Genomic DNA, 25,584 nt, shown 5'->3' with positions numbered 1-25,584 from the left:
AAAGTAATCATCTATTCCTTTTCATGTTGCACTGACATGCTACAGGGGTCATGTTGTTCGTAGCAAACATGATGTCTACATTCAACCTGTAATCTCTTCCACTGTCCTTGATTTGTAAAGGTGTGTATTGTATTCACAGAGGTTTTTTACGTTGTGTTGAATTACTTTGAGGGTTTCAGTTTCTCTCTTCAGCATTGTGGTGATAAAGGCCATAGATGCGTGCAACAGCTCTCTATAAAAAATCTCCAAATTATTTATAGAGGGAGTAGACATAATTGATGAGCTCTTGTGTTTGAATCCAATCCAATGTTGCGTTTCTGTTTTAGGGAGGTTTGGATTCAACATCTTTTTAAGGCTAGAGTTTGTGGTGTTGCATTCCACTGTCAGCCTGCATATCAACAGAACAATATTTTTTTCAGTACCTTACCTTTGGGGCTTATACTAAAAAAAAAAATAAAAAAAAAAATAAAAAAAAAAATCATAAAATAAGCAAGAGTTGCCAAATATAAAAGTAAATTCTTTATTTGAACACATGCTGTATGAAGGTTTTAAGAATTGTTCATCAGTGTAATTGTTCCTACTGTCTATTCTGGATATGAAGTAGTATCTAAGTAGTGTGGTTACTGTCAGAACACATATAGTGCTGGTCAAATGATTTGCTTCATAGTTCCAGGGCAGTGGTGAGCAAATAGTGACCAATGGGCCAAATTCAGAAATCTTTGGCCCCATAACGTAAGCTTGTTCAAAAGCTTTTCATGGTTGCAAAGGAATGCCTTATAATGTCGAATAACAATTGTGATTTGTATTTCAAACACTAATAGTTGGCAGTCTAACACAAATAGCCCACTTATAAAACTTGTTTTTCTAAAGAAACATTACAAGATGTTTAGTCAACCATAAATAAAGACAGACGCTGTAATTTGTTGGCATTTTTGCCAAATTAATTAAGCTGCTGTTGCTGTGTTCGGCCTCACATATGATAGAAACATTCCCCCTGTATTCAAATACAATCCCAAAACAAACTTGAAAGAAATAAAATACTCCACATCATCTACAACACACAGTAGATGCCTGTATCAAAACCATGTCTACATAACTGTGAATAATGAATAATAATGTTGGAAATAAACTGACCTCTTTTTCAGCTCTTAATCACCACTAAGCCTTATGGTGTTACAAGGCCATGAGTTTTTCTGCTCGCAGAGCCGTGCTGGGAGTGCCTACATGAACCAGAATGCATCGTACGCGAGCTCCAAAATCCTTTAGTTCCCTTTGCCAAGTCTCTCCCCTTGTAACATCCACTTCACAAAAAAATTATAAACAGCCAGATGATAATGTTTGTAGAGAGCAAAAAACAGGAAAGGTGGTTCTTCATCTGAAAGCCACTAGAATATACCATATACTGTAATGTTAGAAGCTAATGTAAACACAACAACTTTCACAAAACCGCCTGTCCAACATGGCTGTGTATCACCACAACTATTTTACTTTGCTGGCCAACACAGTGTTTGGGATAAAAAATATTCATTCTGTTGTCTCAGTCCTGATGAATTAAGTAATCTTTTCCAGTTTATCGTCAGTATCCTGAAGAAGGTTTTCAGAGCGAGAGTAGTAAACTTTTATGCATATTAACACACACACACAACGTTCTTGGTTGGCGTCCAACAACATACAACAAAAACTGCCCACGCTGACATTCTGTGCTGCAGCAATTCGGTTTCTGTTTGCATCGGAGGGCACTGCGGGAGTGAGTTTTGATAGCCTTCCACTTTACAGTTTTTGATACTCTACAGAAACACAGCACAAAAAAGTCCAAAAGTCCAACACACAGACCCATATTTTAACCAGTGTTACTGTTCTCAGGTCTACCCCTGTACATTAGTTTCACTTCACCTTTGCCTCGTTCGCTTCTTGTCCTGTTATTTTTTTTTTATACTCTGTAACAGTACATTTCATTCCTCCATCAGCAGTAGCGCTCAGGCTGTTTATGAACTTTGAGGGTATTTTAGCCTGGTGCCAAAATGCAGTTTGAAGAGCAGACATGGCACTTAGAATTCTAATGTTGTTGCATTGATATTTTAAATGGGTGACTGCGATTCATATTATTTATTCATTCATCTTAGATATAGGGTACATTTTATTATGCTGGTATAATATAGTGTTACAGGAAGTCACACATTGATTCAGGATGAAAGCTTTTTTTTTTTTTTTTTTTTTTTTTTAAGATTTTTGCTGTTTTTTTGTTCAGTTGACAAAGACAAAACATAAAGATCATCTTTATTTTTGGACATATATATGAATATTTTTATTTAATCTTAAGTGGAGACAAGTTTACCCATGTTTCTATTAACCCCACACAGTCTGTAACATTACATCTGTGTTGTGGCAGTCGTATCATGCCAGGGGAAGCATTGCTGCATCACAGACTGTATTCATGTGATGCATGTGCACAGCAGCGTCTTGATATCTGCGAGACTGTGAGAACAAAGAATAGCCAGAAACGGGGGAGGAAAAGTCATCCTTGAATATTTTTACTCAAGGTGTGTCTTCCAAGAACAGACACAAGCGAAACAGCAGACACTAATCAAAAGTGGAAAAAAAAGCCCATTTCATGCAATAAAAAATGCATTTACATGAACTGCTGCTAAATGAAGGGCAATTTTTTTTGCATCAGAATTTTCCCCTTTTTATTATCTTCTACATCTGTGTTCTTTCAAAACAAAGAAGGGCCCTGAGATGAATAATAAAAAAGCCTGTACAGTAGCTTGGCATCTCTGCTGCAGTCTGCCAGGCCGACCACAACATCCCCGGACTCCAACCATGTTTATGGATGAGATGTTGTGGGCCGTACCACAGGGACAGGTCGCAACCGGACCCCAAGAAATAAAAAACCCGCCGCCATCTGCACCGCTGACATTTCCCACACCAGTGAAAGAACGTGAGCATCTGGTGTTCACCTCTCGGCTTGTGCAGGGTTTGAAGTTGTCGTAATGTCAGGCCGCCATGTGGTTTGTGTGCAGGAGCCAGCGAGAGCAGCATGACATGTGTAGAATGTAGTTGGACTGACTTGTTAGTATGTGCGAGTGTGTTTGTGTGTGTGTGCGCTGAATTCCAGTTTCTTTTTTCAGTGGCCTTGAGATTGTTACCTTAGCTCTGGCTCAACATACAAAGATGGACTGCAATATATGACAAAACCAATTTACCACCTCTTGCTCCTCATTGGCTCTAAGTTCACATGTTGGCATGAAGATGAGTGTACTCTGAAAGTGCAAAAACGATATAATAGCTTTGTGTTAGAATGTAGTCTGATTTGTTTCTAGTATGAATTGCATTATCTGACAACACAAGGCTGTTTGATTCAAGTAAACTTGACTTTTGATTGATTTTATTTTATTTGAGATAATATTTAGCAGTGTTCACAGGAAGAGAGAACGCAACAAAACGACATGATAATGAAAATCCAAAACACAAATTCCAAAAACTGTATTATATCCAAGCACTCTAAGGCAGCAGGGGCCCGAGTCCAAAAGACGCAAAACTGCAACTTGAGAAAAATGTTCAGAAATGAATGCACTAAAACAAACTAATATGCTATAAGACAATTAATTAAACCACAACACAACAACACAGAGCTGGCATAGGACACAGAACTTACTGGGTTACAGAATGGAGAAACAACTGACACGAAGCGAAGAGATCACACAGACTAAACACAATGGGGAGAGAAGGACAATGAGGGACAGATGAAACTAATCAAGGCATAGCAGTCACACGAGGGCAGGAAGAGATGTAGACCAAAACACAGGGGCAAGTGACTACAAAGTAAAACAGGAAACGCAAAACCCACATCACTGTGCTTTAACCCCGATTTTAAATTCACGGTTAAAGATTTTGGTAAATATAGTGTCTCTCGCCATTTTCCACGTTTCACAGGTAGACATCCAAATCTTGAGCGAGATTTGCCTCATTTTCCGAAACAACCGCGCTGTCTAACGTGTGCCTTGAAGTTGGCCCCCCATTGGTGGTTACAACATCATATCATATGATGACCAACTGGGCATAAATATTGTCAGGATTACCTTTGACAAGAGCTCCACTCCAACTCTGCTATATCTTTATCACATTGAAGGTGATATTCTCATTGTGCCCTTTGTTGATTATTATCATGCTGCTGTTGGGCAGTTACCTTATTGATCATCTCAATATGCTTTATGGAAGTCATTATAAAATTGTTGCAACATTTATCCCAATTGTCAGTCTTTCTATAAGTACGAAAGAGAAAGTCAGGCTAGTTCAGTTGGCGAGGTGAGTCACTGATTGCACCCAACTCAAATTATATAAACTACCACACTTATTTTTATTAAGCAATTATATTTTGTAATTATCAGTATCAGGTGTCTTGTAATTTAATTAACAAAACAATCCTTAACATGATCCATCTAGGTCTTATTTTAGTATGAGACGTAATAAAGGCTGGATGTTCTGAGCTACTTTAAAGGGGATATATACACGTTTTGAACTCCATCGTTTTACTTACCGTTATAAAACACCAAATTTTATGTCCAATCCAAAAAATAGGAGTGGACAACACCAACAACCCAATGAACAACCTTAGAAGCAAAGGCTACAATAATGGCTACTTATTTAGTGCCAAATAAAGGTTTATATCTAAAATGTTCTTTTTCAAATTAAGTTAGGAATATTTGGTTTGTGTGTCACTGTTGTCCATTGCACAAGTTTTAGCACACCCAAGAAGGTACCGTGTCCCTTCCAACATAAACCTGGATTCTCCTCTAGGCACCAAGTATTTAATGGCTTACATCAGCCCTTCACCCAAAGTTTGGTTTACCGCACACGTCATGTGGTTTGCTTAATGATGCAGCACCTTGCTTACTTCACAGACTTAGCCCATGAACAAAGGTTGCAAGGTCTGAAAGCCCTTTCAGTCTCTGCTGAAGGTTCTTGTTTTCATTCGGGTTTGACAGACAGCACAACTCAGCCATGTGTCAAAGTACATTTGCGTCCTATAATGGGTGAAGCAGCCTGGGTGTTTCTACTTGTGTTTAGACTTTACCACTTGCTCTGACCTCATTCTGTATACCTGGGTGGCCTCAGCCTGAAAGACAAAATACAAACAGATGGACCATAGAGACAGTAAGACCAAATAAAACCTGAAAACTGGGAGTGAATTTCTGGTTGTCTGCACAGTTTAGAAAAGTGCTTCGAGTAGCAGAAAGAGCCTCTGACTTCATTTGAGCGAGTTCAAGCACACACTTCCAGTTCGTGTACAGGTATGTTTGTGTGCTAGTGTAATATATGTATTAAAGCCTGCACCCACATCACACTCCATTCCTTCTTCCTCTTTAGAGGCTAAATGAAGTGTGACAGGGCATTAAAGTAGGACCAGAACTCCGGGTCTGTCCGCAGGGGAAACAGAGATGAAGGCGGCTGGAGAGGATGGATGGAAAGTGTGCATGTGTGCGCTTGTGTGGGAGGTTAGATTAACAGCAAGAAGGTGCTAATGGCTTGTGACAGTGGCTAGAGTGTGGGTCTGTGGCTAAACATGGCCTCTTTCAAGACTTGGCTGGAGGTCAGGGCATCAGAGAAACATCCCAGACACCAAAAAGGCCTGGCAGCTGAAGACACCAATCCTCAAATCCCTACTCTAGAGGGGTTTTCTGGAACTTTTTTCTAAGTCAAACCAAGAAACAAAAGAGACACAATACCTGATACTGATACAGAATGTGCAAACCTTTAAGCTAATTTTGTCTCGGAATATAAAAACACATTTTTTTTTGTAGTTTTTGTCCTTATGGGAGTCAAGTTTCTAAGGACAGAAGGTGGAATGCCTGACATGCCATAAAACCTTTTGAGATAAATGTGTAATTTGATGGGTTTAAAGTATAGAATATACTAAAACTCAAGTAAAAGAAAAACAAGGTAAATAAATAAATTGGATTTTATTCAGGAGCTTTTGAGTGTGGAAAACAAAATTAGGGACTTGTTCACATTTTCCCTTTTTATTTCTTGGTACAGAAAATGTGGCCTCAACTGCATTTTGTGCTGATAATGAAAAGTGAGTTTGTTTCCAGAATGAGAAATGATGGTGGTTGCAACTTTTAGCAAACAGTTCTTAGGTACACCTCCTAACCATTTAGAAACACTTACTGTGGTCCCATCACAGAAACAGACACTGCACAACGTTGTTGTAAACTGTCACAACAGTCTGCTCTTCCATTAGTGGGCTCACAAATCCACAGTGTTGCACAGTTTAAACTTTTTCCGAACTTAAAAAAAAGGCCTCTGTTCTGTCACTTATGAAGAACCAAGCCGTAGCCTTTTTTTTCCAGAGCAAACACCTTCGGGTTGTGTCGAATGTTCCCTCCAGTGACTTCATAGTAAAAAAGACACTGGCAATTTGAATGAGCACAAGCTGAGAAGCATGTGCGAGGTAGAGATACAGGTAGGCAGAAAGAGAGAAAGGGTTTATTATTATATTGTTACAACCCTGCTAACCCCAATTAATGTCTCTCCCATCAGAGACGCTGTTGGAGCGACAGAGAGAGAAGCAGGATGATCTCATGAGGGGAGAAGACCTCCGTGTTGAGACAGCATGTTTTGCTTCAGCTGAGGAGTAATGAAGCATCCTGGCCAAAAAGCACCAAACTCAATTAGCCATGCTAATGCTCTGTTTGGTTGCACCAGGCGTGTTAGTACTAATGTGTTTATATAGCCCTCTGTTCTCAGCCCTCAGTCTGTTGGACTGGACTCTGGGTATGGAGCTTTCAGGTTGAGGCTAATATTTTTGGGGATCTAGCTGCTGATAACTTCTTGCCATTAAAAAGAGTTTCATGTAAAAAACTGACAGGGAATCACAAATGATAGAAATGCAAAATCATCTATGACTGCTTACAGCTGTACCAAGACTGTCATCACTACAGAATAACTGTTAAGGATACTCATACTACCACGGGCACTGCTACTATCAGTTCTACAAACATATTAATTTGCTAAGGGGCCTGAATCCAATCTTCAAACACAGTCCTGCATCACTATAAGTCACCCTATGTGATGATGGAATTTAAAATTCCATTTAAAAATAAATACAATTATTTACCTTATTTTTCCTTTGTCAATAACCCCATTTAAAATTTCTTTCAAAAAAAGCACTCCTGTTAAACACATCATTTAGATTTTCTTAGATCTCATTAAAAGTAATCCAGCTGATTGTTGTCTAATTTTTGCAAATAGGAGGTGCATGTCGCAGCATGACTTTACTTGGTACAGATTTGTGTGACCAAATATGAGCTACAAACACAGATGTGTACATACAGTTTGATACTCATAATTCAATAACTTTGGGTAGTACAGAAATAAAGCTTGTCTGAAGTTACACTTCAAGTGTACACAAGTGTTACTTGTACTCCATGAAACAATACTAGTAATACTGATACCAACTGTGATGATTGATAAGAAACTAGCTACAGTGGTGTAGTTTGGTCTGATATTAGAGACCATCTCAAATTGCATGCTAAATGGTCAAGGGAGCTATTTTATTTTGTATATTTTTTTAAACAAGTACAACTGTAACCCCCTGTAACCACTGCTGCCACTAGTACTGCATGCTAAACATAATTAGCATGCTTCGACATTGATTGGAGTGAAATCCAATTCAAATGTCTAATTGGAATCAATTCAGGTTAAGTGCTTTCCATCAACAGCCAGTATTGATTAAGCCTACAATCAATTTGTATTCAATCAAAGTGAAGCTTTATATCCGATGATCAATGGAAATCTGGTGAACAGGTTGGAGGATCTCTGGGTTCGAAGACTGTAATTATTTTTCCAGCCAAGGTTTGCTCTATTTAAACTATGCTTTTTCACAGTTAACTCTTTATGTTTATAAGCTATTTCTATTCAGTTTCCACAATATTTCCCTCTGGCTTTGACTGGTGGTATTGTAATAACCCTGTTCATTTCCAGGGGAGCAAGCACTGCCATGTGAAAGAACATTAACCCAACGTAATGACAAGGTCGAAAAATGATGCGGTAGAGGCCGGCAGCCTCCTCGGAAAGTCTGTAGGACTGGAAACCTGCTAAATAACAACTGAATAACAAATAACTGCCATTTCTTTACAACTCGTTTATGCACAATACGCAAGATAAACTATGCTTGAACCCCGTTTGCTGGAAACACTATGTACATGGATAAATAATGTATCTCTGTGTAATTAGAGCAGCTCCCCGAATATATTTGCCCAAATTAGACCCTGAAAGTATTTCCAGTGTATTTAATGTTGCATTCAATTCTGGTTACACTTTGCACCACTTATCCAGATCATCTCTAACTCTCATTAAGAAAACAATCTCAGGCACTGCTCAATTGTGAATAGCTTCATTTGTTAATGATGTGTGGTTTTAGACTTTGTTTTTTGAGCGTGGGATACAAAGTGTGCGTATCTGTAAAAAGTGAAGCACATGAGTGGAAAGGGACAAATGAGCTGTAACAGTCATATGTGACAAAACAAAAACAAAAACTGCCAAAAAGCAACAGGAGCGATGGGGGAAGGACGGGGCGAGGGACAAGGAGAGAGACGGGGATTATGATAATGCTGAGGCGACAGCTGTTCAGCTGTGGCGAGCAGCTGTATCCACTGAGGGGGATGAAGCCTGAGCCAGGACAGGAGCCTCTGTCCATGCTACTATGACAGTAAAGGTAGCCAGGATAGACACAAAGAACAGAGTTGCATGCAAATAAGAACAGATGATAATTAAATATATTAAGTTCATATTCTTTGTAAAATAGTCAAGAAAGGATGACAGTGTAGCTTGTCAAATCTCAGTACTCTCATTAAGGGGAACTATGCAAATTTTACACATAAAAGATCAATTTACGAGCTCTGGGGAGAACTCAGCCTGTGAAATAGTTTTATGATGGGGCTCTAGGGGAGCTTTGAAATTCTGAGAAAATACCCCCTCATGATGTCATCAGGGTTATCTCAATGTGGCTTGGAGAAGACAAATGTACGAACTGGGGTTGTAAAAGAGCCTGGGCGTTCATTCTTTACCTCGGATACAGTAGTTTGACAGACTCAACTCAAGGTTTAACTCACTCAAAGGAACAGAGTGTTGGGTTTAGTGGCATCTAGTGGTGAGTTTGAGATTGCAACCAACTAATCACCAATCGCCTCACCCTCCCCATCCAAACATGTAAGAGAATCCAATGTGGCAGCAAAACGTGTGTAAAATGCTAAAGTCCAACTCTAGAGTCTGAGCTTGGTTTGTTCCCTCTGGGGTACTGTAAAAACATGGTGATGCAACAAAGCACACTCGAGACCCTGAACCTATATCAGGCAAGCATGGGATGACATTTCACTTTCAAAACTCCGGAGACTGGTCTACTGAGTTCCCAACAGTTTCCAGAGTGTTGTTACAAGAAGAGGGGAGTTGAAAACATAATTTAGAATATTATATTCCATTTATGCCCATACAACCCACTAAATCCTTCACACAGAACCTTTAATTCAAGGTCCACTTGATAGCTTTCAACTTGGTCTTCATCAGCAAATCAATTTTGCTCATTTATAAGAGGAATATAGTGAGTGGATTTTAAGTAGAAATTATTTTGTCAAACAGGGGTCATGAAGTCTTGGGAATTTGCATGAAAATCTATACATAAAGTTGTATATACGGCAGATGAAGAAACCATTGTTTTGGAAGATTGATGCAGACTGGGTAATAAAAGTCACAAAATCTTTTTTTTTGTGAATCCCCTAAAGTTAGTCAGGTGCAGCGCTAAATCATTGCTAATAGTTCCCTTAATAATGACATGCATTGCCTTCACGTATTCCCATAATTATTGGAACAGATTTTGTAATTGAGAAAAGGTTAAGTTGGTTATAAATAATTGCTATACTCCAGTGGTGATGATGCTACCTGATTTCATGTAATATGAGCTTGAATATCAATATAAATGTTTTTTTTTAAACAAAGTATTTTTGGAAAATGTCACATTATAAGTCTTTACTTACATAAATAGTGGTCAACTTTTACAAGAAAGAGGAAGTAAAATATTGTCATCGATACAGTGAGTTGCACTGTTGGAGCCCTGTTTTGGATTTGTTTACATTTTGGAAAATTATGTTGTTGTTTTTTTAATTAGTTATTAACAGTTTCTTTTTGCTGTTTATGATTTGGTGCACTGACAGATGTCACTGGATTACTTTGACACTATCATAAAAAAGTTGAGGATTTCTCAGGCAAGTTCTGAGGTATTTCATTCCTGCCCCGGAACATATGTATAGTGAGGTATATTGTAGGATACAAATTTAGGCTAGTTTTCAGCCAACATATTTACATTTTGGAAAACTAAGAACAGCTCATTGGCTAGTCGTATTGACAAGATGCCAGTGCCCACTCCCATAAACATAACTATGACATAATGTGCAACAGACTAATGGGGTAGGAACTGGAATCTTCATGGTTTGAAGATTGTCTAAGAAAAAAATAATTCAGGGATAGTTGTCAGTATGGCTATGTGAAATAACAAAAATAAACTGTAAACTGTCCACTATTTTGACATACTTCATTTTCCAAAATGTAAACAAATATAAAACAGGACCTATGTTATCATATTGTCACATATCCATAGTAAGTATAGTTCTTGTTTCTTGTAAAAGTCCAACTGTTCACACAACAGAAGATATTAAATGTTGACGCCCACCCTCCGAAAAACAAACAAACGAAACCAACCAACAAACAAACAAACAAACAGTACCTTGTTTTTAGAACTCAGCACTAACTTCATACATTACTACTAACAACACAAATCCTTTAAATGGCTCAGAAATAAAAATATTGATGATGAAAACAGGCTAAATGAAGCTATGTGAGGTTTCATATTAAACTTGTAAATGTTGAATTGTTCTTTATGGGTATATTTTTTTATCAATCTCTATTAAAAAAAACTATGAAATGGTAAAAAAAAATAATGAAAATAAGAGTCAACTTCAATGTGCTGGATAATATCTTGTGAAATTGTAGATAGATGAGGCCTACTGTGTTAGCGAGCAACAGCATCTGTTATCATTGATGCGCTTGATGTGGCGACATACTGCCTCCACTTGAGAAGAATGGGAACATTTTTACCATCCACTTAAAGGATGAAGGCTGTAGGGGGTCAAGGACTGGTACAGATGTACAAGAACAATGCATAGCATACAATGAGAAAGGGAAGATAAGAATCCTTTGGGTTCATGGGTTCATCTGCGATAAAGAGGGTTTTATACACATCACACAAAGAGTAAGACTCCCTAGCATGAGCTCATAGCTGCAAATAGCTTTCACACAAGTGGTCCAGCTCACTATTTCCATGAATCCATGTTCCTCTCTGTGCCTCATGTCTTTTTTCCTCCATATTTTTGTCTGGAAGAATTGATTTATATCAACACCCTTCTACCTGAAAGGAAGAGAGGCGTCCCTGGACACTAATTTATCTACTTAGTCCATCTTTCTTCTTTTAATTGTTACTTTCAGATGAGACATTATGAGTCTCTGTTAGTCAGAAGAGACATCAGTGTTTCACTCTTCAACAGCCTGCATGAAAGAGAGAGAAACATCACAGATCATCACTATTTCTGTATTCAAAGGCATCTGTTCTGATGCTTCTGAGTCTTTCTGGTATGTCAGGAGCATATGGTGGTAATGTACTCTCAAGATTAAAGGAACCGCTTACCCCAAGTCGGTGATTATCTTGTCCCCCCGTCTCAGTCAAAATTGCACTGAAGTTGGTGCCATCAAACTAGTATTTCTATAAAAAAAAAAAGTTGTTATTCATTGAGGTTTGTAGAGGTTCCCTCGGCTTCCAGTTCCAATTGTCGACAATAGACTATTTCAATTATGAAGCGGTGGCTGTTTATTTCCCATTTTTGCCCTTTCTCTGAGTCTATCTCAACCAAGCTCCCTTTACACCAATAACGTGGGATAAAACTTAGGAAAAGTGTTTAGAGTATTTCCTACTTTGGTTCAAGAGGAAGTTGAATTGTGGGTTGTGGGAAACATGGTGACACATTACCAACTTAAAATATATATTTTTCTCAGAAGTAGGTTGAGACCAAAGCAGCACTAAAAGAATAGTAAATATTGGTCTTATAGTCATCATAAGGTCAGGCACAGTAATGATAATCCAAATGAATTCTAACCTGTATCTGCCGTGAAAAGGTCATTATAGCTAATACATACATGACATACCGTATTGCGTGTTAAATATCTTTTGGGTTGTATTAGGCACTTGTTCGATTTTGTCACATCCTGTCAGGATTCCCTGTGTTCATTCATGTTTCAGTTTTGTCTTGTTTCCTGTTTCATTTTGATAAACTCACCTCTCCTTTCGTTTCTGGCACCTTCACTTCCTGTCTGTAACGACCATGGCCGCTCGGGCATATTAACACTGTCCCTCGTGTTTCCCACCTTTGTGATTGTTAGCCCCACCCTGATAGTCTCCACCTGCATCCAATTCTCTTCCCACCCTCATGTGTATATATACCTGTGTCTTTCCCCTTTGTCTCGGCCAGTTCTTTGCAGTTAACAGCTCTTTGTTCTAGCGTTTATCTTCAGTGAGTTTTTCCTTGTTTTTTAACCTCAGCCTGTGTGTTCCTGGATTTTCTTTTTTTTTTTGCCTGCTCCTCATCTGTGCCTTTGCCCTGTGTGGATTAACTCTGGTTTTGAACTTTTGGAATGTGCCTGTGATTCTGAGCTTGGATTTCCCTTTTTATTCCTTTGTTGTCACTTTGATTTTGTTCGTAAAGATCATTAATCTGAACTGCCTGTCTGAGAGTTGTGCATTTCAGTTTGTCTTCTGTACACACAACAGATTTTACACTCCAAAGATGGAAAAATCCCTTATACAGTATACCTTAAATGTTGAACCAGCTGTTTTATTTATAAAAATCTGAACACTCTCTTCTTCATCATTCGTTGAAAATGATCAATATTAAGTATTTGTTGTTTTTAAGAGAACAAATGAGTCCACCATACATAGTGAATGTTAAAAGGACTAGAATCGAATTCTATTGTTCAGCAATACAACTTTTAAAGTTTCTTACACTGCAGCACATTAAGCTGCTCAAACCGGACCAAAAAGCCATGACTCTGTTGTACAGAAACTCTTTGTTGCTTGTTCTTCTGCAGCACCAGTTCTCATGCAAAATTTAACAAAGAACTTTTCCAATTGTAGTTGTGGTTAGAGAAAATAGACAGTGGACATGACTGGTGCTTGTATTACTTTGGGACTTGGTAAAACCCAGAGAACACGTCCACCCTCCTGTTTGCTTGCCTGGGAGAATTACAGTGCACGTCTAGGTAGGGTCATGAACCCCATCAGGTTTCCCCTGGAAGACCAGGACTGATGACTTAGAGCTGGGTTAAGATGGGTTCCCGGGTCTCAGCGGTACCGTTAAACCCCATCGCCTTGTCCCCAGTAAACTGCTCAAATCGATGGACAGATTTGAGGGCCAGTATGCTCGTCACAATCCTTCGGCCTCATCGATTACCGTCCCTATTACAGTCTTCAAACTCCCCAACTGAGCCTATCCTTTTTATTTCGATGCCTCACTTTCCTGTTTCCCTCCGCTCCAATCCTTCCTTTTTCTTCATTCTGTTGTTTTCTAACTATACATCTTTTTCCTCATATTTTGTTTCATGTAGTGCCTTTCATCCAACTTATCCATTTTCAACTCATTTCTCCTCCCTGCGCTTCTCTTTGCCTCTTTGTCTCTTGGCCTTGCGCCATTTTCTTTACAGCTCCCCCTCTCCCACTATATCCCATATCTCTCTTTATCGCTTCTTCTTCCTCCCCCACTTCTCTGTTTCTCAGTCCGAAAGGCCTCGGGCTCACAGCAGTGGATTATCACACATCTAAGGAACTCATCTCGCTCAGTCCTGTTGGTCCAATTAGTTGTCGGATAGCACATCAGTCAATCTACTGGATTCTCGAAGGCAAAATTATCCCCACAATTCCTTTTGCAGGAATATGTATTTGCATTGTTAAATGATGTACTTTGGAAATGTGTATTTGGGAATACATGTCTAAAATTGTTCTTGGTGATAACCTTTTTAGGTTTGCAGTAGAATTACAGTAATGTGTGTTACCAAAGATAGCCTGTTGTTCTGGATGCACCCAATAATTTAAGAGAAACGGGGGAGGATGCACATGTCTTTGTGTGAACATTGCCAGCCCCAACTGTTCCTGGTCCCGCCTTGAAAAACAGACCCCCAATTTGATCAGAGCCCAATTATAGCAATTGCTGAGATATTCATGGAAGAACAGAGGAAGCTTGAAAAACAAGAAGAAAACTGCACAGACTTGAAGAAGATATGAACAACAGAAGATCTGTTAGACATGAAAAAGGAGGAGGAAATGACAAAGGAAGGATAAATAGGTAGAAGGAGGAAGGAGTGAAAAATGTTTGGTTCCAAAAGAGATCAGGAAATGACATACTTGCAGATCACACATGAACCAAACAAGAACAGATTTTCCACAATTCAACAATGCAACATCTGCTGAAACTGTTTGGACTGATTCTGCTTCTCATTTACCCATTATTTACTCTCACATGTTTGCTGGTCATGATAATATTTTATCAATCACCTCTTGTATGGATTTGAAAATGTAAATTGAAACAAAATTATTTCACACTCCTTGAGTACATTTAAGATCCCTGTAGATGTTGTAGTGTAATTGCTTGTGTGCATGCATATAGCAAACAGAAAATGATGACTTGTATCTGCATACTTCCTAAGCCAAAAAACAAATATGTGGTACACACATGCCCTTTTCATTGTGATATGTTCAGATAAATTCTGTTAAACTTTAGCTTTTTGTACAGTTGTAGGAGGCTTTTCCTCCCTGCCCCACAGTACACTCAACTCAAATGCTTTTTGAATGATGGTCAGTAAAATGTAACATCTGAATCATGAACAGTAGTCATAATGGACAGAAGTGAGAGAATAAGACCCTAGTTGCAAAATACCCTTAACTCAGATTTGTTGCTTTATTTCCAAATAATATCCCATTTAAAAATAGACATTTCTCGAACCACTTTATGTTGAAATTTAGGAGTGAAATTCTTCAGATGATGCATGTGAAGAGCACAAAAGAATAACAAAGGTAAAATAATTTCCCCACTACCTAACACAGTTTGTCTGGTATCCAGATGTGCTCCTATTCCATGTGAGTGAATGAATTCTAGCGAGTGAGGTGAGCACAAGCCTTTTGTGTGGACAGAGCAGAAGGCGAGCAGAAGCAAAGGTCCATGTAATTGCCCTCCCCTCTTTTCCGCCTGAGCAGTTTAATGAATGGTGGCAATCTCAAACTACTGTTAAAATGGTAACGAGTGCACGGGTCACAGGTTGGCCTCAGATAAAGAGGGTGGTCAAGGTCCAACTCAAAAACAGCTTCAACCAGATGTGACTACTCAGTCCTGAGCCATTAGCATGGCTACTGAAAGGGAAGGATGGGGCTAATGGGAAACTATTTGGATGAAAGAAGCACATTATTTTACACTAGTACATGTATGTGTGTCTGAACGAGCAAGGAGAGGAAAGTAGAGAGAGTTACAGCCACTGAAACGTCCTTTGGTTAACCATTTGGAATGTAGACTTATGGGTAAGAACATTTTGGCTGATCAGCACTGATTTAAAGGGTCATTTCATCCAAATGAAATGTATAGTTTGGTTTTATGTACTCAGGTTTTAAGATATCTGATTTGGAGATGGATAGTGTCCCTCTTACCAAAAGACCTCCTTGCTGACAGTTTTCATGCCATTGTATGTCTATAAATGGTAAATGGTCTGTACTTGTATAGTGCTTTTTTCACCTTTTGGTCTCAAAGCGCTTTAACATGGTTTTCCCATTCACACACTAATGAGACAGATCACCATGCAAGGTGCTGCCATCAGGAGAACATTCACACACTGATGGTACACCATCGGGAGCAACTTAGGGTTCAGTGTCTTGTTCAAGGACACTTAGGCATGTGGACAGGAGGAGCTGGGGATTGAGCCACCAACCTTCTGATTAGTGTTCAACCCACTCTACCGTCTGAGCCACAGCCTCCCTTTAAAGCATCCAGAGTAATATTGACGGTGTTCACCATTTGTAGGTTCGGGGAACTTTCCCTTATAAAAGTAATTTGAACTTCAAATTCTGAATCCTGAAAACATTTTAAACGCTGCACAGAGCCCGGCTGACACATGGGGAACAGTCTTACAACCCTACAGTGCTGCATGAACAATGATGTAGCTAACCAGCCTTGGGCAGCTACTGTTGCTCTGTCTTGACTATAAAGGCAGAGAGGCTGGCAATGCTTTGGAAGCCACAAGAAGTGCATATTAGTGCCTTTGAGAGTATCTGGGTTACAGTCTCTATTATCAGAGGCTGTTTTGGTGTGGGTGTGTGCATGTGCCTTTTGGACCAACCAGCTTACTGGGGTTAAAGTAATGTTTGTTGGCCCTAAATATCTAGTCAAACTTGTGAAGTCGGTACAATGTGGCTTGCTGCTGTAGTTTGGGATTCACCAAATGGGATAGATTTCAGGTTAAGATTTGGGCTTAGTTTAGGTATTCCTTGGCAAGGGAATCATAGTGGACTAGTAGTCAAACCCTGGTTGACTAATGGTTGACCAGGATAGCAGCTGCTTCGCAAGACATTGTCTTGAGTAACAGCAGCTCAGTATCACACCAAAATGTGTAATAAATCCGTCAGTTGACTAAAGGATGCGTTTTGCCTCGCCTAGACATGAAAGTACACAACATATGACCAAGGTCAAAGAAATAAGTTACGTGAAGGGGTTCATGGGACTAAGTTCAAGTAAGGAGGGAGGTCAGGGATGGTTGGATGGATCATACCCGAGATCTTCACCCAGGGGACCAGTTGTCTCCAATGCTGCGATGTGATTGAACATCATCTAGATAGGAAGATGCAGGCTTTGTAACTCCAATATCCTTGTTTTAAATCCTGTCTCATCCTTTGTTGTATGTCATCACTCTCTGACCAAAGATTTCCTATATAATTCTCTACTGTACTCTCCTGTTCATAAAATGGCAAAAGCCCTCCTCCCCAAAAAAAAAATCTAAATAGAATTGGGTTGAAGTCAAGGTTACGTTTAATGTAGCAAATTGAAAAGCTTCATGCACAAGAGAATAAGCATCTCTGTGATTGTATCAGGGTATTCATGTGTGGGAGAGAGAGACAGAGAGAAGCAGGATGGCGTCAGTGTCAGCAAGAAGTCAGTCCCTAAATTTAACCGGAAAGGAATATTGTTTTCTTGAAAATAGACAAAAATGAGTTTCTCCCTTTTATTCCAGACTGTGATGAATTGTTTATGTGTGTGGTCTGCTTCTAGAGAATGAGAAGCACCCCGGAGGGATGAGATGGGGGGTGTCTCACACTTCGATGGAGTACTTGTATTTCACTGTTTTCACTTTAAAAATGAATGAGTGCATTCTTTCTCCAGAGCTCCGGAGTCTGTCTGTCTTTATTTCCCCCCAGTCTCTTTCTTCCTTTAACATTTTCTCCTTCTGTCGTCTCCTCAATAGCTGATTGATAGCACTCCAGTTGATGGGAATGTCTCGGGGACAAACAGTGGCTGTCAAGCTGCGGGAGTTCACGGTCAACTCGGCTATGAGCTTGACTCTCAATGGGGTCTCTTGTAGGTCTTGTGTGGAGTCATCCAGGGGTCCTGACCACCCTGTTGACTTTCCCCCAATAAAGACCACTAGGCTCATTGTCTGTTAGCTTACAAACAAGAAAGCCACAATCCCTGACAATGCCGTCTTGGTATTACAAGATGGTTACAACAGACAAATACTTCCTCCTTGATTAGGTCGCAGAGTTCAAAAACTTCCAAGTAATTTATCATCAAAATCAGTGGAGGATACAGAGGCTTTTTTCTTATCATTGTAAAAAAAAAAATGAGCTCCCAGACATTGTTCGCCTTAGTTTGACATGTTTTCCGCTACTTGTTGACTCCTTGTGTTGAATTACAACTGACTGCCATGGCACCGTGATTCCAAAAAAAGGGGAGTGAATTTCTTGTTTCTTACCGGATTCTTAGCCTGTGCCAATTTTGCCTTTTAGTCCAATAAGCTGTAGGTAGAAGCTGCCAAGTTGTAGTCTTAACACACTGCTCTGCACTCTAGAGGCAATACAGGAATCTGGCTTCTGTGCTGTTCAGCAGTTTTGTCAATGTGGCTAGGTACGCTGCTGCCAAATAAACGTGGTGTCTGCCTCCTGCCAGAAGTGATTTATGGTCGAATACATCCTTGTCCTGTCCACTTCATCCCCAAAGAAAAATCATTTTCCAATTGAACAGAGCTTGGGCCTTGAGGACTGACTCAACACAGCGATAGAGAGGCAGGATATTTTATTGGCATTGGCATTTGGATGAATGATGCATACCTAAGTCTCATGGGGTCGATGGACTTAAGAGGCACCATTTCTTTTTCCTTCTACTTTTCATATACAAGACAGAGGATGCAATTTGATTTGCGCTGTACTTAGAAGGCTATAATTATAGATGTAAATAGTAGACAGGGCTCACTTGTAACCAGCAGGCCAAATGTATTTTGTTTCAGAGGAAGGATCCTTTAGGGTAATACATTTGTATGTGGAGCTGCTTTTGCAACCCAGCCCTGGGACAGGTCCATGTTCTGTATGCATTGACCCAAAACTATGACGGGCTGCCCCACACATCCAAGTCATGTGCTTTTATATATTGTCAAGTCTCCAATATTTCAACCATCCACAGTTGTACTGCAATGTGATCATGATGAGAGCTGCTATACAAAGTTGAACATTCAGATATTTTTCTGTGGCATTTCTATTACTTAAAACAAAACTAAAAGCAAATGGAACATTGTACTTTTATTTGTCAGGTGGATAAAAATGCTGCATCTGTGTGTTGTGCAACCAGGAAAACTTAATTGTTGATGATGTCAGATGTTGTGCTTTCAGGTTGTTCTGCACCAAGAGGACACGATAAGAAAAAAAAAAAAATCAATACAATCATAAAAAAACAAAGGCTTTCATTCTCGGCTTAATCCTGAAGGAGAGACGGAAACCAGAGTGGCTCAGGAGGCATGAGCAGTAAGTGTGTGGCATGGTAGATCTAATGCTCTTGTCAAGGGACTTTCTGCATGCATGGTAAAAGTGTCAAGCTTTGCACCAGTATCTCATTAGGAAAAGGACAGCTGCGCAGAGGCGGACAGCCTGTTTCCAGAGACACCAGTTGAGTCACAGTAGGCCAACGACCAATCAGGGAAAACTTGCTACATGCTGCATGACTCAGAGAGCCTCACACAACTGCTCACTTTCAAAGTCATATATGGATATTGTGTAATTCCTCATCAGGAAAGAACATTTTTGTGACAGTAAGAAGCACGGAAGAAAGCAGGTTGGATGTTGACTCTGCGTCTGTTGTAGCTGTTACTGAAGTTGGTATCAGTCGTGGCAAGCAGGCTCACACTTGGGGAAATGTCTGCTGTTCCGGTTTTCTGGACTCCATAAACATCTTTGGAAGCCAAGCTCTACCAGGGTTGGAAGTCCTGAGTTTGGGTTGCTTTGAGCCAAGTGTCTCGAGACCCATCAGAGATTTTGATGGCAGGCTGTGTTGTGGAAATTGGTTTAGAGCTCTCAGAGCTTATTCTGTGCCTCCCCGGCTGTGGTACTCCACTTTGACCAACTCTTAGTTTTGTGTGAAAAAAAAACTCTTTCAAGACACAGTTAAAGAACAGCCTTGCCTCACTGGAGAGTCTTATAAAAACTGTAGAGTTTCTTTTTGAATATTGACTGCAACCTGAATGTTTGAGGCAGTGTGGCTTCGCCCAGACACAAGATGGCAATATGAAAGCCTTGGACATTACATTATGTTGAAGGATAGGTTCCTTGGGGGTAAATGTTCGAACCCGGGTGAAAACATAGTTGAGAAAATATTTGGGCATGTAGCCAGGTATCTTGTTATGTCTGGTAAGTAAGACAGCACAGAATTTCATCCTATCTGACAAAGAAATCAACCAGATGTTTACCTCCTCTAGTTCTTAACTGTCTTTCATTTTCTCTGAGACCTCCCACACTGTAACATGTTGAGGCTCCTCTTCTACAAAAATGAAAGGAATCATGCAACCTGACAATAATTGTGTACTATCGCCAGAGTGAATATGGTGATATGGGCTGTGCTTGTTTCCACATTAAGATGTATCAGAGTGTCCATATTGCACCGAGTTTTCAGTTTGACTCTCTGGGAGCAGCCACTTCTAACACAGGCTGCTGTTGGCAGCAGCCTCTGGGCAGGACCCTCGGCCAATCAGCTACCCTCTGCCTGAAGGCAAGCCTGGGTTGTTCTCTTGCTCCACTACCTAGAACTGCAAGCCAGCCTGTCAATCACACCTCTAGGTCCTACTGTGCTGCATGACCCATTGGCATTCTTACCATGGCAACGTAAATCCCAGCAGATCTTGCTGTCAAGACCAGTAGTTCTCAGAAATATGAAAGACAAGCGTCTCTGATCCAGTACATGTGCCTCAGACCAAGATATCTTGGTCATATGAATAATACATTCATTTTATTTTTTCTGAATTATTGGAATTTTATTGTATCTGTCCCCAAAACCTAAAACAAATCTCTTTAATATAAATATTTCATAGTCAAATTGCATCAAGAAAAATGTGTTTAAGCTTAATTCATAATTTGTCTTGTATAAAGGAGGATGGTGGAACACTGAGGAAATCTCTGTGAGCTCTCTTTGGGATCAAAGTGGCAAACAAGGCCGTTATTTGTTCAGGGTAATGGTTTCTCCAAGCACTTTCAAACAGAACTCAGTATAAAAATCAGCAGCAGTGCAGATAGAGTTCCCTCAGTTGTCTTTGCTTGAAATATACTGTAAATACAGAAGAGAGATTAGTTTAAATAGCAGCCAAACATTTGCCACATTTATGCAGGTCTATTGACTGACCAGTGGAGCTCTAAAACACAAGTATTGATGTAAAAGCTTTCCTCAAGTCTGAAATTGTTAGCGAAAGATTTATATTTTAAAATAGATTTGTTTTATTTTAGCTGAAGGGTCCAACAGAATACAAAAACACTGACAACACTTTCTAGTTATGCTTGTTGTTTTTCCTCACTTAGTTTTCTCCACAAAAGTGTGTAAAATAAATAAACAATACAAAAGTTGTAGTTGGTAATTATTCAATTTGATCAAAAATTATCATTTGGAAAATTGTTCATTGAACATCAAGGTAATATAGAGATGCAACAGAAGAAGACTTCTGTGTTGGCAACTGATTATCCCAAATTGTTGCAAATGCTGTGATAAATTTACTCCTGCTAAATGTCCAATCAGTCATTTGCACTATGTGCACTAGTGGCAGTTTGCAGGGGCTAACATATAATAGACAGCTGAAGCATCCAAGATCAACGCCTGTGATTTTGCTCAAATATATTTGAAAATAATTTTAGCTAACTGACTTTACTTACAAAATATAGATTAGCTGCGGCAGAATGAACTAAGGTTATCTGTTGCAGTGGAAGGTCACTAAATGTAATTGTTTTTCCGACAGGCCTTAATGCAGCATTAATTGGTTTTTGGTAACTTGACCATGTTATACAGTTGATGGAACCACGGTGCTTACTTTCACATCCAGCATAGATGTTCCACTTTCAGTACAAGCGAGCTGCTATGTTTTTATATCTGTTGTTTGGCGGTGGTCAGGTTGGTACAGTGGCTACAGAGGCAGAGGTTTTTGCTGAAAAAAGCTTTGTGCTGCTGTGTGAAAGCAAGTTTGATGAGAGTGGAGGTAAAACCAAAACAAGAAGCTGAAAGCTGATAAAAGGCCTTGTTTAGCTGAGGTGAACTACAGAGTTGGGTAATAGTTGTCTGTGGGTTTGTATCTGTGAAGGACACATTGCACATTGTCATTTGATCCATTGTTAATGCCAAATCATTCAGTGCAGTTTCAAAAACATATCTTGGTACTTGCATCTTAACTAAGGGACTTGTCATCAGTCATTTAATCAATGAGGATATCATGGCAGAGTTCAAAAGGTGAAAAAAATAACCTCTAGAACAGATAACCATTTTAAAATTAAGTGAGTAAAACATTTACAACACAATATTGAACTGAACAGTGGTATGGATTGATAAATTACCATACAAAATTTGAGATCATGTTGAGATTGTGGGTGGCTGCTTGGACCTCTGACCTCAATAGTTTGAAAATCCTTTCTACAACTCTGATTTCATTCACTCTTTTTCTTCAGGTGTAGCTTATGTCTAAACGTATCTCTCTCTCCACCATGTCCTCTTACAGGTCATCCTGATCCTGACCAAGTACTACCACGCTGACTCCACCAAGGTGCTGGAGAGCTCGCTGTGGAGGTAGGCCAAACGGTTACATCATGTTCGCTCTTGCTGCATGTCTTTATGTCATGTCTGGGCCTCAGACTCATGCAGACCTTTCATCAGCAACCAGCTCACCTTTAACGGGGAGGTCAGAGTGGGTCTCACTTATCTCTCCGCTGTGCCTCTTCAAGGAGACATGGGTGAAACAGAGCACTTGGGCGGACAAAACATCAGCAGGCAGCTACAAGTAAAGTGGGGGACCGGAGAGTGACGCTGCGAGGCCAGAGCAGGCATCTGTTTCGGCAGATAGCATATCAGCATGGTACAGGGCAGGATGGCGAGCACCGGCAGCGCCAGGGAACGGGGTCAAGTCTGGCTGGCAGAGCTTCCTCTATTTAGCAAAGCTGCAGCTCGCCAAAAACACTTCTCACTTCTTTCGTGTTTGAGTGGCATAAAATGCAAAGTATTCTTTCCGCTCCACTTGACAACAAGTATTTCTTGTGTTCGTACATATATGCTCATGGAATATTAATTTCCTGTTTCCTCTCCATTCACCCCCCACCAGCTCCTGGAGTGTTCCTATGTAACTGAGCCTGACCTTGTGGATAACAGGGTGGAGGAGACTTAATTATATTCGAATTTCCTAATGAAAACTTAGAAAATAGACAAGTCGGGACACATAAAACTGGCCAAAAATAGCCGTCTGGAAGGCATTCTCACAAAGCAAAAAGTGTCTGATGGTGGTACTTAATTCATGCCATTCACCTCACTGAGGGCTCCATGACTTCAAAGCTTCAGCCTCTCATTAGCTTTGACTGCCTGTCTCCCTGGAGGACAGATATGAATAATGTACATATTTTTCTCCTTCCCCTGTTGATGTTTTAATTGTTACAGTGTATGAATAATGCTGGAGATTCACCACTGGACAGCTCGCTTGAGGAAGGAAAAAAGAGCGTAAATGGTTGCATTTCATCTGAATGGAACCTAAATTGGCAGAGACAGTAGAAGCTGGCCAGCTGCCTTCTGGCATTATTTTCCAAAAAGCAGAAATTACCATGAAATTAGCATGTTTCCAAAAGGACCCATACAGTTATCTGACCATGTCTTGGTAGGTATTATGTTTTGGATTGTACCTCAGTCCCTTTCTAGCTGTTTGTTTGGCATGGTGTGTGGACAGCCACAATCCACTGGCTTGTAGGCTTTGAAGTCCCTGGGCTGGAGGATCAAACAAGAAAGATGGGGGAAGATGAATGGGTTTGCCGTCTTGGCCTGTCAGGTGGCATAGATCAAGATGCCAGGTTTCGCACGAGGGGAAAGTTAACAACACTGACAGAAGAAAAGTTTTCAGGGCAGCTGAGTTAATGAACCCAGGCTCTTTTAGATCAGTCGGGTTGTGTAAAGGCTTGTCTTATGTCAGTAAGCAAGATATACAAGTGTCTTTACAGTTGAACACCTATAACTATAACTAATATTCATGGCTTAAACCGAAAAAAACTGGATTCCAGCCAGAGGCTATATTGTTTTAGTGTCCCATATGACCTAAAAATGCAGCTTTACAAGCTTCTCCCTACAAACAAGAACACAGTCACGTGATGACTTATTCAACAAAGACTAGAGGTTATTTATATCCAGAACTTTGTTGTACTTTATGAAGATAAAGGTGAGTTTTAACATAACAGTACTCAGTGAGGTTGGCAAAAAGCCGCTCATGTTCTACTGCAAACAAATTTGGAGGCGGAAAATTCATTACTTTCTGTGTTGTTGAGGATTTATTAAGTACTCTTATGGGGGCAGCAAATGGTTTTTGATTTATATTCAAATATCTCCAATTATTATTTAATAAAATACTCAATGCTGGGACAAAATATTGCTTACAGTTGTCTTTTGATTTTACCACATTCAAATATTAGTCATTTATTCACACACGAAACACTTTTCTTTAAGTATTAGTTTGACCGCAGGAGTAAGAGTTTGATAAATTAATCCTAACTCAAGCTCCACTTACTTTTTGTGAAGCTGTGCAGCCAGAGAACGATGGGCGACATTCACATCTGATGCCAAAGGTAATCTTTGAATAGATACAGGAGGAGTGACATCATATCCTTGGAGAAATAGGTTGCACAAAGCAATATCACGCATGTCCAGGAGGAGAAATTAGTAAAGACTTACTTTAGAGAACTTACTGGACTACTCCATGAAACATCAAGTACCTTCTAATCCTAACCATAACCACAACCACACCATGTTTCCAGTCTGCTGTGGAGAGTTTTGTCTGTCCCTGAACCTTGGCGTCTCTTTTATTATCGCTTCCTGTTACTCCTGCATGTCTGCCCTTCACTCTGTTATGGCTGGCCCAAGGTCCCGTGCTGTAACACAGCTGATAAAAGAGCTCCAAACATCTCCTTCCTCTTGTCTCGTGAAAATGGCTCTTTATGAAGCGAGACGGAAAATAAGTGAGTGGCAACATACCTGAGGCTATTCAAGGCAGTTTACGCTTGTGTTTGAAGTACTGGAAGATGACTCGGATTTATCCTTGTGAGGCTGGAGATTGCTCTGGTGGCAACACGTCTTCTCTCTTTCTGTCTTTCTTTTTTGTGTTTGTTACGGGAGCCTCAATGTGTCCAGGCTCTGATCAATAATTGAAACTGTAGCATCAGTGATGTTGTCATGTTTTTCTTATGGAGAAATACTGCAGACAGAAGTTCGGACCCTTGAAGTGAAACGAGATACACTGAAAGCTTGATACTCGGATGCCCCGCTGCGTGTCATTTGATATTTAGTTTAAATGTGCCACTTTTTGCCATTTTACCGTCAGTAAAAGATTAAGGACTTAATATGCTTCAAATAAACAAGTTTTCATAAATGTGTTGTTTGAGTGTGTTAAAGGGGAAACTAGTCTTCAACCATAATACCTGTGAAAACATCTTCCAGTCATGTCCTGTTGCTGGCTGCATCCCTTGGTAATCTACTCTTTGCAAAGTTTTGAGCGTCTTTATTTTTCTACACATTGCCAAGTACGCAAACAGGGGACGATCGTCAGATTTTCGGTTTGGGATGCAGCCTTCACATTCTGCACTCAGAAACAGGTTTTTAGATGCTGACAGACAAACTGACAAACTCTTTGTTTGAATCCTTTGTAGAATAATCTACTTCTTGATTTGACTCGTTTACAATTGAAGCACATAAAACC

At 39.8% G+C, this 25,584-nt stretch overlaps 1 protein-coding gene across 7 annotated transcripts in view; it reads left to right on the top strand.

Moving 5' to 3' along the window:
• The window catches only part of sorcs2 (sortilin-related VPS10 domain containing receptor 2), a 333,105-nt gene that overhangs the window by 61,747 nt on the left and 245,774 nt on the right, over positions 1–25,584 (top strand). For all 7 annotated transcript variants that reach the window (XM_069159112.1, XM_069159110.1, XM_069159109.1 and 4 more), the window contains exon 2: positions 22,363–22,430. In XM_069159112.1, coding sequence (XP_069015213.1) covers positions 22,363–22,430 — 68 coding nt within the window. The remainder of the gene's footprint in view (positions 1–22,362; positions 22,431–25,584) is intronic.

This window comes from Embiotoca jacksoni, unplaced genomic scaffold (assembly GCF_022577435.1).
Source record: "Embiotoca jacksoni isolate LCO1_2020_lvr unplaced genomic scaffold, fEmbJac1.0.p SCAF_24, whole genome shotgun sequence".
NCBI classification, from domain to species: domain Eukaryota; kingdom Metazoa; phylum Chordata; class Actinopteri; family Embiotocidae; genus Embiotoca; species Embiotoca jacksoni.
Note: the sequence above shows the minus strand (reverse complement) of the source record. Positions and strands in the feature narration are given on the sequence as shown.